The 18,218-nt window shown below is 26.0% G+C and overlaps 1 protein-coding gene across 1 annotated transcript in view; it reads right to left on the bottom strand.

Annotated features, from left to right (window-relative positions):
* Tomosyn (syntaxin-binding protein tomosyn) overlaps positions 1–18,218 on the bottom strand; it is a 43,479-nt gene that overhangs the window by 18,902 nt on the left and 6,359 nt on the right. The window contains 12 exon segments of the mRNA XM_074251840.1: positions 147–690; positions 1,971–2,372; positions 3,087–3,276; positions 4,183–4,433; positions 4,506–4,749; positions 4,861–5,152; positions 5,468–5,622; positions 5,704–5,779; positions 6,188–6,392; positions 7,489–7,552; positions 16,795–16,873; positions 16,876–16,928. Of these exon segments, the coding sequence (XP_074107941.1) occupies positions 147–690; positions 1,971–2,372; positions 3,087–3,276; positions 4,183–4,433; positions 4,506–4,749; positions 4,861–5,152; positions 5,468–5,622; positions 5,704–5,779; positions 6,188–6,392; positions 7,489–7,552; positions 16,795–16,873; positions 16,876–16,928 (2,555 nt within the window).

The raw sequence follows: 18,218 nt of genomic DNA, 5'->3' as shown, positions 1-18,218 counted from the left end.
GTGTTTCATAACGTGTTAATCATTCATATATATTTTACACAACATTAATTACTCATTAATTATCAACTAATAATAATAAAAAAAAAAAAGTTTTTTATTATTACTGTTTAAATAATTAATAAATCTATCTATTGTTAAACACTTACTGAATCTTCTCATTAAATTTCCGGCAAATGATTCGTTGGTAGATGTCATACCAGTTGTCGACGTTGAAAAATTATCATCATTTTTATTAAATGATACTTCATTGCAAAAATTATTATTATTAATATTATTACTATTTAATTTTTGATTTTTAATATTAGGTACTGATAATAAACGTGTCTTTATATGTCGCCCTTTTAAACGCTTTTTATGTAATTCCATTAATTTATCATTATTTTCTAACAGAGGTAGATCAATAGGTCGTATTGGATTATTAGCAAATGGATTTGTTAATTTTTTGTTATTGTCACTGTCTTCATTGTCATCTGACACATCACTAGGGCTTGTTATTGTTGATAATTCACTGGCAACTGTTGTTAAGCCACGTTGCTCACTGCGTGGAGAACGCGTTGATCCAGGACTTCGACTAGATGATGATGATGATGATAACGATACTGTTGTTGACCCGGTTGTTGTTTCATCATTTAATTCTGGTGATGATACTTCAGTGGTATTGCGATAAAATGTTGATTGTGATGCTTGTTTCTATGGGTTATAATTTATTTTTTAATAAAAATCCTATTTTAATGATTTTTTATTTAGTGATAACGGAATTTCTTTCAGTGGACTAGTTCAAAATATTCTTTCACAAATTTAATATCAAAAATAAATAATTATATTTTTTTATATCAGATTGATTTTTTTATTTGTCAATAATTAAGAAATAACATTGCTATCTGGTGAGTTATTGATATTTTTGAAGATTTAAGTTCATCTCGATGTTACACTCATCGAGACCTTTCATTTGAGTACTCACATCAATTTTTCATATATTTTATATATTTATATATATTACATATATGTATATATGAAAAATATATCAAAAATGCATGTAGGTACTCAAATGAAAGCTCTTGATGAGAATAACATCGGGATGAGCTTATATCTTTAAAAATGTCAATAGTTAAAAAAGTACAGTGCAATTTAACAAAAGTAATTGTTTAATAAAACAAAATTTTATTCATTCATAGTGACTGCAAGGTTGCTAATTAACAATAATTTCATTTTCTTCAAAAAAACAATATTCTTCTTTCATAAACTAGTTTTTTCATTTAAAGTACTAAAAAAAAAAAAAAAAAAAAAAAAAAAATGTTTAATGTAAAATATTTATTCTAAAATGTAACTGCGTGTCTTTATCTAACAAATAAAAATTCTTGGATAAATCATGCATGTATATTTTTTTAAACAGAAAATTTCTTCAAGAATAAAATGTTTTAATAAAAAATTTAATCTTCTTGATTTAAGAGCTTCAATTTATCAATTCAAGAGTTTTTCTTAAATTAAAAAAAAAAAAAAAAAGCTAAATATCTTGAAACAAGATTGAAATTCCGGATCAAGTAATTTTTCCAGTGCGATTAATATTTAAAACCTTGTTATCCATTGAAATGGCCAGTATAACTCAATCTGATTTACTTAAATGCTATTGAAATGACTAGTAATACCTCAACATGCTATATTGAGGTCCTAAATTCTACACATGTGACTGCAAGATTCGATTGTCACCAACACAAAGGCTATATGTACTATATCTAAATATATTGAAGCTGGTGATAATCAAGTTCAGTTGAATTAATCATAATCGGCCATTTGAGTCGATATAAATTTGAATTATCCTCAGACAATTTAACGCGTATTTAGTTGACGTGAATTTTGATTCTTGGAACATAATTGAAAATCAATCTGATATATTATCAGAAATTTTATAAGCTTTGCAAAAAAAAAAATATTTAAACTAAGTCCACTAATGTTCTTTTTATCACAAGTACCCCATTAGTAGCTGCGGTCGTTGAAGCTGTTGAAGCTGTGGACGTCGTAAAAGTATTCTTGATTTTAATATCAACTCTGCTAAGCTGTCGTTTTAAACTAAATGACTTCCATGTTTTCTTATCACGTGTCTCATCTTCATTGCCAGAAATTCCAGACTTTCGCAATGCGATTGGTGTTGTTGAGACTGATGATGTACCATCTTTCACAATAGGGTCTGTTTCACGTGTTTCGCTATTCACACCGTGACAATCGTCGGTAAGTTGATGCTGTTGTTGCTGTTGTTGTTGTTGGGGTAGGTGCATCAGCTGTTGAGGATGGTGCAAAGGGAAGGAAGTACAAGAAGAAGCCTTTTCTCCTACTCCTACTAATGATTCGTAGTCTGTTGCCGATTCTCGGTGAATCTGTTTTTTTTTCTTTGTCTTATTTTTTTTTTTTTTTTTATTTTATTTTAAACAACGCTTTTTTTTCTTTGGAACAGTCAATCAGTTCTAAATTTTTTTTTTTTGTCTAATACTTTTTTTAAAGCTTATTTTGATTGACTTCTAAGTAGAAGTAAAAACAAACCAAAACAAAACAACAAACGCCACTACAAATAAATTTAATTTAAAAAGTAAAATAATTTCTACTCTAGTGAATAATAATGATAAATTAAAAATATATTTTATAATTATAATTGATGTTAGAATACCGCAACTCCAAAGAAAAAATTGCAAGATAGTACTCGCTGTTTTAATCATAAGTATTATTAATTATATTTTTTTTTTTTTGGTTGATTTTATTTATTTATTAAACTCTTTTTAACCTATTAAATTAATTTTTCAATTGATCTACTGAAAAAATAATCTTTTTTTGTTTTTATTTTTAAACTATTGGAAGGGTTGGATTTTTTACAAAATATTTTTTGGAATTATAATTTAAATACAGTTACAGGACAAGCAGGAAAAATTGATAAAAATTCAACTTTTACTTGAAAACTTTACAAAAAAAAAAAAAAAAAAAAAAACAATAAATAAAAAGACAATTTTTTCAAAATTTTGATATTTAAAATATTTTTAACAGAAAACGAAATTTTGAATTGATTTTTTAAAAATAAAATTAAATTAAGACAAACTTACCTGATCAATACTGGGGCTGCGTGCTTTGTCATCATTCTCCTTTTTCGAGTCGTCTTGACGTTTGGGACTGCGTAGTGCCCGTTGACATGGATCACTTGTATTACCAATATCTGCGGTACTTAACACTAGTAGTTTTACTTTTTGTACGATATCCACAATAGCTAGACCGGTTTCATTGCCGTATGCTAATCTGTAAATTAATAAAATAAAATTTTATTAAAAATCAAAAAAAATTTTTTTTTAAATAAAATAAAATTTTTTTCAAGTATGCAAAATATTCAGATTAAAATTCAAAATAATAATGAGGTACTACGCTTTTATACCAGCCATAAAAAAACTGAAAGACAACACTAGAAAACGCAATTGAAAGTTTCATTATTACAGTTAAAGCTGCTACACATTATTTTTATTGCGAATTCCGCCAAGGTCCTAACAGGGAAAGTGAAAAGCATATCATCAAAGTTTTTAGCTCTGACGAAAAATTCTCATAAAAAAGAGAATATTAAAGCTTAGCTTAACGAAAATTAGAGTTGATTTCATAGACAGGTCTATACGACTAAAAAAGTGATCAAAGACAAATGGCGAAAAATTGGTTCGGACATCTCACAAAGAATTTCGTTTCAAAATCATCCTTGATCTCAATGAAACCTTTGGCAGAACGTTTGTAGACTTCAATTTTATTATAAACTTCTCAATAAATTGTGACATTTTATCTCTTTTTGGTTTACTACATACTACAGATCGTTATTTAGTAAATTGCTAAATTTTATTCTTCGATATGCTATTTCGTTTTACCTAGGGGCTGTATGAATAACGTAATTGATCCCGATGGGAATACGTCATAACTTTAAACTCGTGTCATCAACTCAAGCCTACCAATATCCCTTATTTTATTTATGTATAAATATATAGATGTTCCATTAAAAAAATTTTTTTATACACCCTTTTGGTATTAGTAACGAGAAATATTATTATTAAATATAATGTAACTGTTATTTTTTTTTTTTTTTCTAATGGAACCCGTTTAATGTCTTTGCTGTAGTGCTCAGTGTATTGTTTAAAATAAATAAATAAATAAATAAATAGACAAACTTACAGGCCATAAGATGAATTCAGGCTCAGTGATGTGATGTTTTCTGTCTGTTCACCGCCACTATTAGACGTTAAACAGATTAAAGTTGCTTGAAATCCAGCAGCACGTTTCTGCAAACCTCCCTTGACCTTTAATGAATTTGCAGCTTCAGCAGCTCGTGATTCTTCGACACCAGGAATTTGACAGGGATCTAAATCGGGATCTGGTGATCCTTCAGTATCTTTACCGTCACCAGTCAGCGAAATTTCTAGTGTCTAAAATCCGAATTTTAAATTATAAATAATTTATAATTATTTTTTAATTTTAAAGCAATTATTTATACTTACCACAACTTCTGACATACTTTCAACTTTTTTAAACTTGAATAAAATAACGTGGCGTCCAGCGCCAACAACTGCTAGTTTACGGCTTTCGGGGCATAAAAACATTAATTGTATGGCCAATGGATCCTCATCATTATCTAAGCTTTTAGTTTTACATTTCTCAAATAACTTGGCCGTTTTTAATTTATATAACACTTGTAATGAACCTGCAGATCCATCCCAAAATTTTATACTGCCATCTGCATGTCTGAAAGCAAAATTATTGTTGAATAAAATAAAAAAAAAGCTCAATCAATCATCATAATTGTTAATTGTCAATTAAAATTTTAGCATTTGAGAATTACAATACATTACTTACCCAGTAACGATTATTTCATTATAACTGCTTGAATTAGGACTCCATTCTCCACCAGAAATTGGCCATTCTTTTTCACTAAATCCCGTTTTTTTCTGTGACTTTGAGCCAACAGAATAAAATGCCGGGACCAAATCACCCGGACAATCAGCAAAATATGCACAACAAGTTACCGGTGATTCATGTAAATCCATTGGATATGGATTCTCAAAACAAGGAAATCCCGGTGTTAATAAATCAATTACTACTAAATCATTTAGTAGTAGAACAACCACTGCATAAGGATCCTGAAAATCTAGTTAAAAAAAAATTTATCAGTATACTAATTATTATGAAGTGTAATTCAAAAAATTATCTAAAATTTATGCTTCTAGACCAGAATACCCCCTTAATCAAACAGTATAGATTATTATAAAGAGAAAAATAGATGTAATAATTAAAAAAGAAAGTTTTCAACATTTTATCGAAAACCCGTCAACATGAATTAAGTGACGTTAGACAGACATGCCTACGAGATATGTCTTTATCCATACTGATATAACTCACATTTTTTTTTTTTTTTATTTGCAACCGTTATAACTAAAACATGAAAATATTATTTTTCAATTACCACTTGTGTACGGACTGTCACATAGGGTTATAAAATCGACAACATTGTGCTCCATTTCTAAAACTGTTGTAGTTTTTCCTTGAATAACAGTTATGCTTGGTGTTCTTCCAGTTACTTCACAAGCTAATCCACCAGAAAATATAATATATGATTCACTAAAAATATTAAAAGTAAAATTAATAAAGCCATGCTTGAATAAATTATTTCAATTATTTATTTAATAAATAATAAATCACCCAGAACGATGAAGTTTCCATTCAACTTTTTGAATTGGCTTACAAGGCTCTGGCTCACCATCTTTGGTCAATTTTGCTGAAAAATTTAATATTGTCTAATCAATCAAGAGTATTGATTATTAGTAATTTTTCCTTTATATTAATCGAAAATATTTTCCTTAAATTAATACAATATTGACTAAATCATTAAAATTTTTAAATGATAGAAAACCTTTCAAAGTATTTCTTAAATACTAAAACTTCTTTTAATCTTCTAAAAGTTTTACTAATTTCAAGAATGCTTTCAAAGTTTCTGAAATATTTTATGACTTTTATAAATTGTTTTAGAAGATCCTTAAAGGATCATAACGTTTAAATATTTTTCATCATTATTATTTTGACAAATAAATTAAATAATAATTATAAATCTAGAATTTGAACAATTTCTTCTTATTTTTAAAATTGACCTAAAAATAATGATTTGTTATTTTTATTTAATCCATACCGTGAGGGTGATTAACGCTGATAGGTCTAGCCTGTTTCAAAAACCACGTAGATAAGGAACCGTCAGTATGACTGCACATAAATTGTTTACCCTCATGATGCCAAGAGATCGATCGTAATGGTTCGTCGGTTTGACATCTCCATTCCGCAGTCTTTAGTTTCAAATCCCAAAGAACAATTTGTCCAGATTCATATCCGATGAGTATCTGAAATCAAGACAAATACTATCAATAAAAACATATAATTAATTGGAAATAAATTTATGAGTGAAGAAAATAAAAATAGCGACCCAAAGTTGACCTAGACGGTTTCTTTAAATAAAATATCCGAATTTCGATTCTGACTTTATTGAGCTTATTTAATAATAACTTCCACATTTGATTCTTGAGTGCAAAGACATTTTTAATTTGCTGATTCAAGAGATTAAATTCACATACATGTGAAATATCTATATTTGGACCACGGATTAGTATTTATTAATTTGAATTTAGCGCCTAATTTTTACTTCATTATTATCGTAACAATATTAAACAATAATTAGAATTTTATTTGAGAATATTAAATTAATATACTTGAGTGATAAATTTTATTATGACACAAAGTACTAAGAATTTGATTGAAAATAATATTCTCTTGAATCAAATGGTAATCTTAGGGCTGGTTTTTCAATCCGAGATAAAATTTTTTGATACATTTTCTTAATTTTTTTTATTTAAGAACAAAATTCACTAATAAATTTTCAAGTTTCAGAATTTTTTACCGTTTAGAATGCAAGATATTTAATTACACTGAAATTGAGAGACATTAGAAATTTTTTTATAATTTTATAACAATAAAATAATTATGAAAAAAATTTAATAAAAAATTCCACATATGAAAATTAAAAAATATTATTAGTGGAAATTTTTATAAATATTTTTTTATTATTGTGATTGATTTGTTATAATAATTTAAAAAAATTTAATAGAATTAAATTTAATTAAAGACAAAAAATTTCTGGATCAAAACAATCAATTATAATTTTTCCATCACTGAAATTGTAGAGGCTAATTTTACACATTCGCGTACTAAATATTACTATTGTTTTAAATTAACAAAAAAAAAACGTACATAAATTAAACTAAAAGTTTACTAATTACAGCAATAGTTTCTAACTTTTGTTCTCTAGTTTAACTATAAATAAAATTTCAACTAACTAAATTGAACTTTTTAAATATCAATATATCTATATTTGTACTTTTAAAGCACGAATCATTAATATGAGCGATATGAATCCTGGTGGAAATAATTTAAATAACTCACTTTACTCAAATCCAATGGATTATCACTCAGATGAATAACAGCACCTGGGTGAGACTTCCTTGTGCTGAAATTTTTAAAAAATTTACAAAAATTATTCAATTTTTATTTAAACAAGAATTTTCTGTAACAATAAAAAAAAAGATTATGTAACTTAACCGAAAATGAAAAATAGTGTAGAAATACATTTGATAAAATAAACAAAACTATTGATCCACAAATATATGGTCGTATGTGTGTCAATAAATGAATGACTGTGTAAGAACAATAAATGTATGACTATGTACAACATGTAACATTGTGTATGACTCTATACAATTTCATATATTGTAAGAGAAGTAAAAGATTGAACTTTCCTCTTAAAAAATTTGAATTCATTTATTAGAAAAGTGTCATAAAATCTATAACCATTCTGCAATGTTAATTTTGCAAGTTTCTGTGTTGTTATTATTATATACTGCTTTTTCTTCAGCTAGATGCTTTTTTCACTTGCCTTTTATAAATATCACTATCTTAATCTGAAGAATTACTTTAGACATATTTTCTTTATAAAAGAAAAATACAAAAGACTACTATTTCACTAAAATGAAAAAAAAAAAAAAAAAAAAAAAAAAAAAAGTTGTAGTTCAGTAAAAATACTTCTTTGAAAATAATGATAACATTTTTTTTTTTTTTTTTTTTTTTTTCCAATAACTTTCTCTCACTTATTTTCTTTCATTTCAAAGTGAAGCCCGTTGACAGTGTGTAATTTGTATAATTGCTATCTACGCTTATTTCACAGACTGAATATAGATATAAATATAAACAAAAATGAATGCAGAAAAATAATTTCTAAAAAATTTGTTTGTTAGTTTTATTTTTGGAAGTTATTAGAAATATTAAAAACTGTATCATTTTTTTATTTAATGTTAAAAAGACCTACAAAAAAATTTTTTAATAAATGTTATTTTTCATTTAAAAAAGCGAAGCGGGAAGAAAATTACGCTTCACTCAATCATTAATTTCTTCAAATTAAAAAATAAATAAATGATGATAATATGTTTATTCTTTAAATATAACATTTGTAAGTATAAAAAAAATTTACTTGATTTAAATGAACAATTTTTTACTCAAGAAAATTATTTTAAAAACTTCATCGTCTGGTTTTAAGTACAAAATTCGTGATCTTAGAAATTTTTCTTGATTAAAAAAATTTTTTATCTTGATTTTAAGTAATTAAACTCTTCAAAGTAATTTTTTTGGTTTAATAATGTTTCTATTGAATTAAATTAATTTTTTTTCTTGTGTATGCTCATTTTTGATAAAACTTATAAAACTAATTTTCCCCCAAATCATTTAATTCCGAATAACCGACTCTTCTACAATACTTGCATCGTGAAAAAAAGTTCTATGAAAAATAACAACTTCCTTAACAATATTAGGTACTTAATTGATGAAATATCTGCAGTAGACTACAATTTAAAGAAAATCAATAAAAGTTTTTTAAATTCTATTTAATCTATTTTAAGTTTTAATGGAATGTAATTTTCTATTTATTAAAGTTTTGTTGTTACACAATTTTTTAAATCGCGGAGACACTCAAGGATTTTCTTCATAGTATTGAAGAACAATTTAAAATAATTGAGTTCTTGAAAATAATTACTGTTAAATTCAATTTGAGATTTATACGTATAACTTTGATGGATAAAAATATTAGTAATTTATTAATTAAATGTGTTGTAAATATTTGCGGTCGCTAAAGACTCAGCCTTTAAAGCAACCTTGATGGATTAATTTAAAAAAAAAAATTTTTTTTTAATTTTTCTTTACTGTAAAGTAACTCAGTGATTAATTATCATCATCAGCATATTTTTTTTTAAATAGTGAATTTTTATTTATTCAAAAATTCGCGCTTAAAAACTTAACATTTTTTTTTTTTAACACATTGACAGAATATTTGTCCAAAATAAATTAAGTCATTAGCGACATTGTTTTGTAAATTATAATACTTCATTATATTGAATGATGGCAATTGTTTGCTAGTTTGAATAAATCAATAATATATTGTGGTAAAGATATTTAATTTACGGCAACTAACATCAAATCAAGCGTTATCTGTCATATACATAAGGCTCATGATTACCTGCATTTCATCGGTTCGGTCGCTCATGAAATAATAACGATAATTGCTAGCGTAATTCATTATTATCACAATAGACGTTAAAATCAATTTTTGTGATTATACTTACAATAAATAGACTGTCGTTTAATTGGAAATTGGGGAAAGTTATCATTAAATTCAATCGCAAGTCATTAAAACGGTAATATTCAAGCCTATCTTGTCAATTATTCTATTCAACTAATTATAAATAATGATGCATAATGCACTGATTAATACACTGATGAATAAATTAATTTGATTCAGCATGAAATTTTTGATCAAAAAAATTTGGAAAGATTTTGTTGTCTTAAATTGAGTAAATATTATCTATATTAACAACCTTGCAGTCACAATGTGACTTCCGTAACTTATGAACTATGAAAAAATAAAATTTTGCTTTATTAAGTAATTACTTTTGTTAAATTGCATTGTACTTTCTTACCAATTGACGTTTTTAAAGATATAAACTCATCCCGATGTTACACTGGTCAAGAGTTTTCATTTGAGTACCCACTTGCATTTTTGATATATTTTTCATATATTTATATATGTAATATATATAAATATATAAAACATATGAAAAATTGATGTGGGTACTCAAATGAAAGGTCTCGATGAGTGTAGCTCCAGGATGAGCTTATATCGTTAAAAATATCATTAGTTGACAAGATACAATGTAATTTCTTAATTATTGACATTTTTAAAGATATAAGCTCATTCTAATGTTAAACTCATCAAGAGCTTTCATTTGAGTACCCACATGCATTTTTGATATATTTTTCATATATACATATATATAATATATATAAATATATAAAATATATGAAAAATTGATGTGGGTACTCAAATGAAAGGTCTTGGTAAGTGTAACATCGGGATGAGCTTATATCTTAAAAAATATCATTAGTTAACAAGATATAAAATAATTTCTCAACAACCTTGCAGTCACTACGTGACTTCCGTAACTTATTAACTATGAAAAAATAAAATTTTGCTTTATTAAATAATTAATTTTGTTAAAAATAATATAATTTATGTTATAAGTAAAGTTAAATTTACTTTAATAAAAATTAACTTTATTTCTTCGTTCAAGAATTTTTCTCTTAAATTAAATTGTTTTTTCAACAGTGTAGTAATGCACGTACTGAGTCCATTGAACTATCTCAAACATTATTATTAATTAATCCCAAGAGAAAAACTCATTTACTAGTAGTTCAGTTGCCGGTACACCGGAGTTTGTTGAATGACGATGCGGTTGAAATATAATATTTGTTTCTCAAACAAGATTTATTTAGCAACTAACTTACTTATTGAAAATCAAAAAAATATTATTTCATCCATACAAAAGTTTTATATTTTTTTAATTGAACTAAACAAATAATTCTACGTTCAACTGACCTTCTCTCTTTTTTTTTTTTTTAAACTGTATTTTTACTAGATGCATACTTTAATCATTTTTTTTGTATAAATCCCTAAAATAAATATAAAACAAAATGTATGTTAAAGTTGGCTTGTATTTACGCTTGTTATAGAGAGTAAGAGGTAGTTTTAATTATCGGGTAAAATAGTTATCCGAAACGTATCTCGGGTAAATTTATAGCAAAAACCGGTGTCAGGTGAAGAAATTCCAAAAAGTGTTAATTTTTTTTATCTTTAAACACACTCCAGCAAACTTACATCCACGTCTGTATGTGTATATCGTTATGTACGTCACGTAAAAAAGGTCAACTAAAACCACCCATGTATAAATTTTATCGTTTAAAAATAACTTTTGTGATACTATATAAAAATATTTGTCGTTGACACTGGATTTTTCTTTCATAAACTAAAATATAATTAATTAAATAACGAACGTTTCATTTTTTTCAATTAATTATCTGAGCAGTAATTGAAGTCGAACGTTATTTCTTCTCGGTTAGATAAAACAAATAAAAAAAAAACATACATTTTTAAATCCGTATTATTTTTATTTCCTCAATTATTAGACATTGATCTCTTTCTCATCAGATTTTATATCTACATTATTAAAATAATTTCTAATTTCTAAAAATGTCAATAATTGAGAAATTATTTTGTATCTTGTTAACTAATGATATTTTTCAAGATATAATCTCATCCCGATATTACACTCACCAAGACCTTTCATTTGAGTACCCACATCAATTTTTCATATATTTTATATATTTATATATATTATATATATAAATATATGAAAAATATATAAAAAATGCAAGTGGGTACTCAAATGAAAGCTCTTGATGAGTGTAACATCAGGATGAGTTTATATCTTTAAAAATGTCAATAATTAAGAAATGACATTGTATCTTGTCAACTAATGATATTTTTAACGATATAAGCTCATCCTGGAGCTACACTCATCGAGACCTTTCATTTGAGTACCCACATCAATTTTTCATAGATTTTATATATTTATATATATATATATATATATATATATATATATAAATATATGAAAAATATATCAAAAATGCAAGTGGGTACTCAAATGAAAGCTCTTGACCAGTGTAACATCGGGATGAGCTTATATCTTTAAAAACGTCAATAGTTAAGAAAGTACAGTGCAATTTAACAAAAGTCATTATTTAATAAAGCAAAATTTTATTTATTTATAGTTCGCAAGTCACGACAGTTACTTAGTAACTGCAAAATTGCTAGTACAGTTTCTTAAACTTGATCCTGTCTGTCTTTTATATTCAAACATTTATACACTTGTACTTTATTATAAACTTATGTATACTTTTGCCATTCGGTTATTTGCCGTGGCATAGAAATGGAATAAATAAATAAATAAAAATTTGTAATTACGCTGAATTTAAAAATTGTTTTTATATTTTTTTTTTAACTAATTATTCTAATTACTCCCAGAAAATTTAATACAAGAGAATACTAATTGTTTTGTAATTATTCATATTTCTCTGAACGTCAACTTCATTTGTATATACTGGGCGTAGACAATATAATGCCTGATTAGATTATGTATTATGATATTCGGGCCTTTGGGAATCGTGTATTACAGACCAAAAGAGAAAATAGGACATTTTAAACCGTGTGTAAAATTGCCTCCCCAGCTGAGAGCGAGGGTGGTAAACAAGCGGATTGGAATATTTTACCATTGTAAGTATATTATTTAAAAAAAAAAAAAAAAAAAAAAAAAATAGGACGGAAACGCATGATTGTGCATTACAAGTAGAACTACAGGTTTTAAGTTTTTATAATTTATAATCAAATGTGATTGTTTCAGATAATAATTTTTAGAGGGTGCTTTCGATTAAAATCTTTATGCTTTAAATTTATTTTTAAATTATTCAACTAAAAATAATAATTTATTTAATCATTAATAAATTATCTTGAAAAAAGAAAAAATTATATATTGATCAATTAATTTGAAATTTTTTTTTTTAATAAACAAAATGCAATGTTTTTAATGTTTTTTTTTTATATTCGTCTTCTTTTATCATTCAAGCTTATTGTCAATTAAATATTTATAATAAAAGTACTGGAAGTTTTAAAATTAAAAATCCCTTAAGTTCAATCGATAAAATAAAATTCTTTATCCAAAAATAATTTTGTTTTCTTCTAAGAAATTTATGCTCTTGGTTCAAAAATTAATTTTTTTATTCAAAATAGCAAAAAGAATTTTTAAAAAAAAATAAATTTGTGTTTTCACATATTCTAAAATTTAATTTATGATAAAAAAATAGTAGAAATCCGATAAATTTTATTTTAGCGGCATTTTTAAAACAATTCGGAACATCTTGAACCAATTTTACTTGAATATATTTTAATCTAAAATTTATTAGACTGAGCATTTATATCTTGTTTGAAGAAAACAAAGTGCTTCATTAGAGCCAAGTTTTTCTAGAGAAATTTCTGTTCATCTTAGAGTTTTAACTTATTGATTTGCAAGTTGATTTCTTTAGCTTAAAAAAAAGTTTGAGTGAAGTTTGCAATAAAATATTTTTTTTTTCAGTGGACTGCGTGATTGCATAATAGCAAAGAAATGAAAAAAGTCCAAGAGTCGCTTAATAAAAAAAATTCGGGCTAATCACCGGCGTGTTTGATAACCAAATAATTGCAAAATGAATTATGATTCAATCGATTAATCATAATTACAACAGTGGTTGTTATGTTGCTCCCTATAGTGAAACATAGGTTACGCAGACTGAACTAACATCGATCGACATGCGACATGCGGCTAAGAACATAACGGATACAATAGACTAACTTTCTATTGTACAGCAAAACCTTGAGCTTTAAAAAACACAGGTCCTAACCGAACTGACTGAAATCAGTACAACATTTTGTATAGAACCGCTCATCAGGAAAATAAAAAATATCAGTTTTGGTGCTTTGCTTGAATGAAGAAACCGCAAGCAAAGTAGTCTTGAAATGATATTGTTAGCGTTTGAATTCTCTCTGGGATGACATGAATCGTCAACTCTACTACTTTGCTGATCAATATCTACAAATGTGTGTTCTTATGGCAAGTTTACTTAATTCTTGCTACCAAATGAGAATAAACGCTGACAAAGCGGATTTCTTTTTCAGCACAATTGCATATAAAAAAGTTTGATTTTCTTTATACTAAAAGTAAGTTTTAAAAATCTAAAAAATATAGAATTATATTCAACTTTTAACGGATTCAAAAAATTTTGTCATAAGCATCACCAAGAAAATGTCAATTAACCCTTGACAGGCAAACTGAATAAAAAGTACCCACCCCTAAAATGTAACTTCATTAGAAAATTTTAATTTTAAAATAAATGGCGAATGATTGAAAATTTTTTCACTATTCTTACTTTTTTTTTGTTTTAACGCGGCTAAAAAAATCTTTAAAACAAAAATTTTTTAAATTTTGTATGTGCGACGATAACTACATCCTTAATGATTAAAAAGCAGTCTGGGTTTTTATTTTCAGATGGAGGGGGAAATTTTTTCTACAGCTCTACGAGATTGTTAATAACTTTGTAATAATTAAATATTTTTTAATAAAAATTTAGGGTAATAATCTTTAATGCACCCTTAATAAAATAAAAAAAAATCCGATCCCCAAATTCCTTTATTTTCCCTGTCAAAAAAATTCCCAAAAAATCACCTCTTGTGACCAAAAATAAAATTTAATAAAAAAAAAATTATTTCTATCTTTCGTAGAAATATTTGAGCTTTAATTTAAAAACAAAAAAAAAATTTTTGCCTCTATTCAATACTTAAAATTAAATTGTACTATTTTTCTTTACACTCATTTTTATCAAAGATAAATTGTTTAGATGTTTGCCTGTCAGGGGTTAAAATAAAGTAGCCAAAGTTTGCTTTGAAATGAATACAGGTAAAAAATATTTTGCTTCAAGTCTAACTAGTACCACTAAATTTTAATAAACAACTGATTAAATTTTTATTTGTCAAATTTGTTTGACTCAAAAATTTTCATCAAAATTAATTTTTCAGTTTGAACAATAAAATTCTGCAAGTTAATTTTATAAATTCTCATTTTAAATGCTTATTGGTTGCTTGTTTCTCTAATTCGTACAACGACTTTGATCTATAATGTATAAAACACAATCAGCCATCACAAATTTATATTCTCACAAAGTAACTCAGTCAGATTGTAATTAGACAGTCAAAACGTTGTGTACCTGTTTTTGTTAAATTAATCATTAATTTGATTTTGGTTACAACAAGACCCAACTTCACTCTGACAAATCTATAAAAAGGGTTCGTCTACTGACTGTGGGTGGTAATTAATATCTGAAGAGCGTGTAATAGTAAACAGAGCTAAACAAGCTGCAAGGGTAATTTGTTAGTGGATCGATGGATTATTGAAGAGCATGTTTGCTCTGGAAGCAATCTGTCAACGGAGTGAGTTGACAAACTAAAGAGCTTTTTAAAATTTTTTTCAGATCTTTCATTGACTTTACGCTTACAGTACTTTTAAATATTTACATAAATGTTTTAGATGTTTAGTAAGTTGATAGCTAAGTGGAACATGATACATAAAAAAATCTATTTAGAGACATAAATTATAATGTTCCAATAATTATATAGAAACCATCAAGCTGACAAAAATTTCTTTCAACTCAATTTTACCACAAAGTAAAATCGAATTGTTTTATTGAATTTACTTTAATGGGGCTTGCGTCACTTGAAAATGTTTTTTCAGAAGATTAGATTATAGAGTCGATGGATAAAGTGGTTTTAAAATAAACCATTTTTGGAAATTGTATTTTTGAGATTTAGTAAAATTATTTCGGTGAAATTCAAAAAGGTCACAACAAATTTTAATGAAAGTATTTGCTTTGCTAATCAATTCAAGAAAAAAATTTCTAAATCATTTTCCGTTTATGTTCAAGAAAAATTTATTTTTTAATTATTCGTTTTTTTTTTTATTTACTTTTCAAAAAAAAAAAAATATATTAAAAACATAAAAAAAAATAAAATAAAATAAAAATTTTATCCAAAAACATGAGAGCCAAAATTGAATTAAAAATATTAATTTCGATTTTTTTAATTCACAAATTTTTAGTGAACTTTTAAGAAAAACTATTTTTAAATTGCAAAGATCTAAAGCTTAAAATTTCACGATTAAACTGTGAAACGCGCTTGAAGCAGCTTTTAAAAAAGTTTTACAAAGGAGAGCAAGAAGCTTTCAATACATTGCAAGAGTCTTATTGATTAATTATAAACTTTACTAAAATTAACACAATTTATATGATCTGATTAAAAAGTCTATAAAAGTCCATTGAAGTATCCAAGGGCAAAATGACAACAAGTTATTCAAAAGTGTAAGGAAAAATTAAATAAGCAAAGCCAATATATTTGTGATTGGAAGTTGGCATGATATAAAATGTTATTATAAACAATATAACTGATAGTGATTTGATTTTCTATAAAATTGTTGGACTTTCTGTGATATAAGTTAATAAGCACATGGGAAAAAGGTCAAGGTTATACACGTGCAAGTATAAATTAGTTCTCCTAAAGGTATCACATACACGTATAGTAGTATATCTTCTTCTACATATAAGCGGAATATACCTAGTTTTTAGCCACCTTATAAACATTATGCACATTTAGCAATATACTGCTAGGTATTGTGATTATTAAACATCGGTAGTTCGTTGGATAGAATAAGAAATATTGATGATACTTACACTTCTATAGCTTTGTTCCAGTTGATCACGTAACCAGATAAAACAAAGGTCTCGATGTGAAGCACATGAATGTTTCCCTTTCAGTACCAACATACAGCCACTTGCTTTGTAACGGCAGATGGATTGACGTTATCCTGCGAACAAAATACCAAGAATTGAATACAGAAAAAAGAGAAGAACAAAAATATAAATAAAAATTTTTTTATTTAGAAACAAAACGCGCTAAAAACTACACACATTTTGTTCATGGAGAACAGCTTCACTGATTATAAAAGGCGAGACTTTTTCTGCAAAAAAATTCTTTCCGAACGGGAAATTAAAAACTTTAATGCAAAGTAGAACAATGTGTGTTTGTTAATGTGATTTCAATTTAAATTGAGATTCTATACTTAATTCAAAAACTTATGAAATATATTAACCCGCTACTTATTTTTTGACATTGAAAATTATATAAATTGAAAATTATAGTCTGTATGAGGGTCATTTTTGTAACGCCGGGAAAAATAGCCGCTGATAATCTTTACTTATGTAACATTTCAAAAGATTTTATCCATCAATTTCATTAAAAAGTTTATAATTTATTATTACACGCGAACGCTTACATAAATTGATCTAAAATTTTAAAAGCACGTAACTTTGATCGATATAGCTACTTTTAGACAAATTAGACAGAATAATATGTATATATATATATTATATATATGTATATATGAAAATATATTAAAAATGCATGTGAGTACTCAAATGAAAGCTCTTGACCAGTGTAACATCAGGATGAGCTTATATATTTAAAAATGTCAATAGTTAAGAAAGTACAGTGTAATTTAACAAAAGTCATTAAAATTATTTAATAAAGCAAAGTTTTATTTATTTATAGTGACTGCGAGGTTGCTAATTTATTATAATTATTGTTCTGACTTGTTAATGTTATCGAAGGTAAATTTCTTATTATTACAGCGAAAATAATTTATTTGATCATTATGATATCACAATTAATCTCTAAGTAATTGCATAAGCTACATATTAGGTGGCAATCAATCATGTTTTCCATTACCGAATTATAGTCATAAGTTATAATAATGCACTTGATGTGATTTATGACTACAATAACCCTCGTAAAAATGTTATACCGTGCACATCCAATCTCTGGCCAAGACCTCGAAGAACAATGAATAAATCTAGATAGATTCACCCTCACCCTATAATTATAACAAATTCAGAAAAATTTATTTTTCTTTTTGACCCTATTGTAATTTTTGTACCTCAGAAAAATACCTTGAAAAATTGACCATAAATCTCTTAGATTCTGAGAAAAAAATAAAAAAAATCTCATTTTTTTCTTCGTAATAAAATACTAAGTTCACCCTCTTGCTCCCTTAAATTTGTTTTTTGAAGTAGAAATTAATTTTCATCAAAAACTGATA

The sequence above is a fragment of the Cotesia typhae genome, unplaced genomic scaffold (genome assembly GCF_013202065.1).
Source record: "Cotesia typhae breed Kobodo isofemale line unplaced genomic scaffold, CoteBio_Ctyphae contig_83, whole genome shotgun sequence".
Classification (NCBI taxonomy): domain Eukaryota; kingdom Metazoa; phylum Arthropoda; class Insecta; order Hymenoptera; family Braconidae; genus Cotesia; species Cotesia typhae.
The sequence above is the reverse complement of the archived record's forward strand: the minus strand, read 5'-3'. Positions and strand labels throughout refer to the sequence as shown.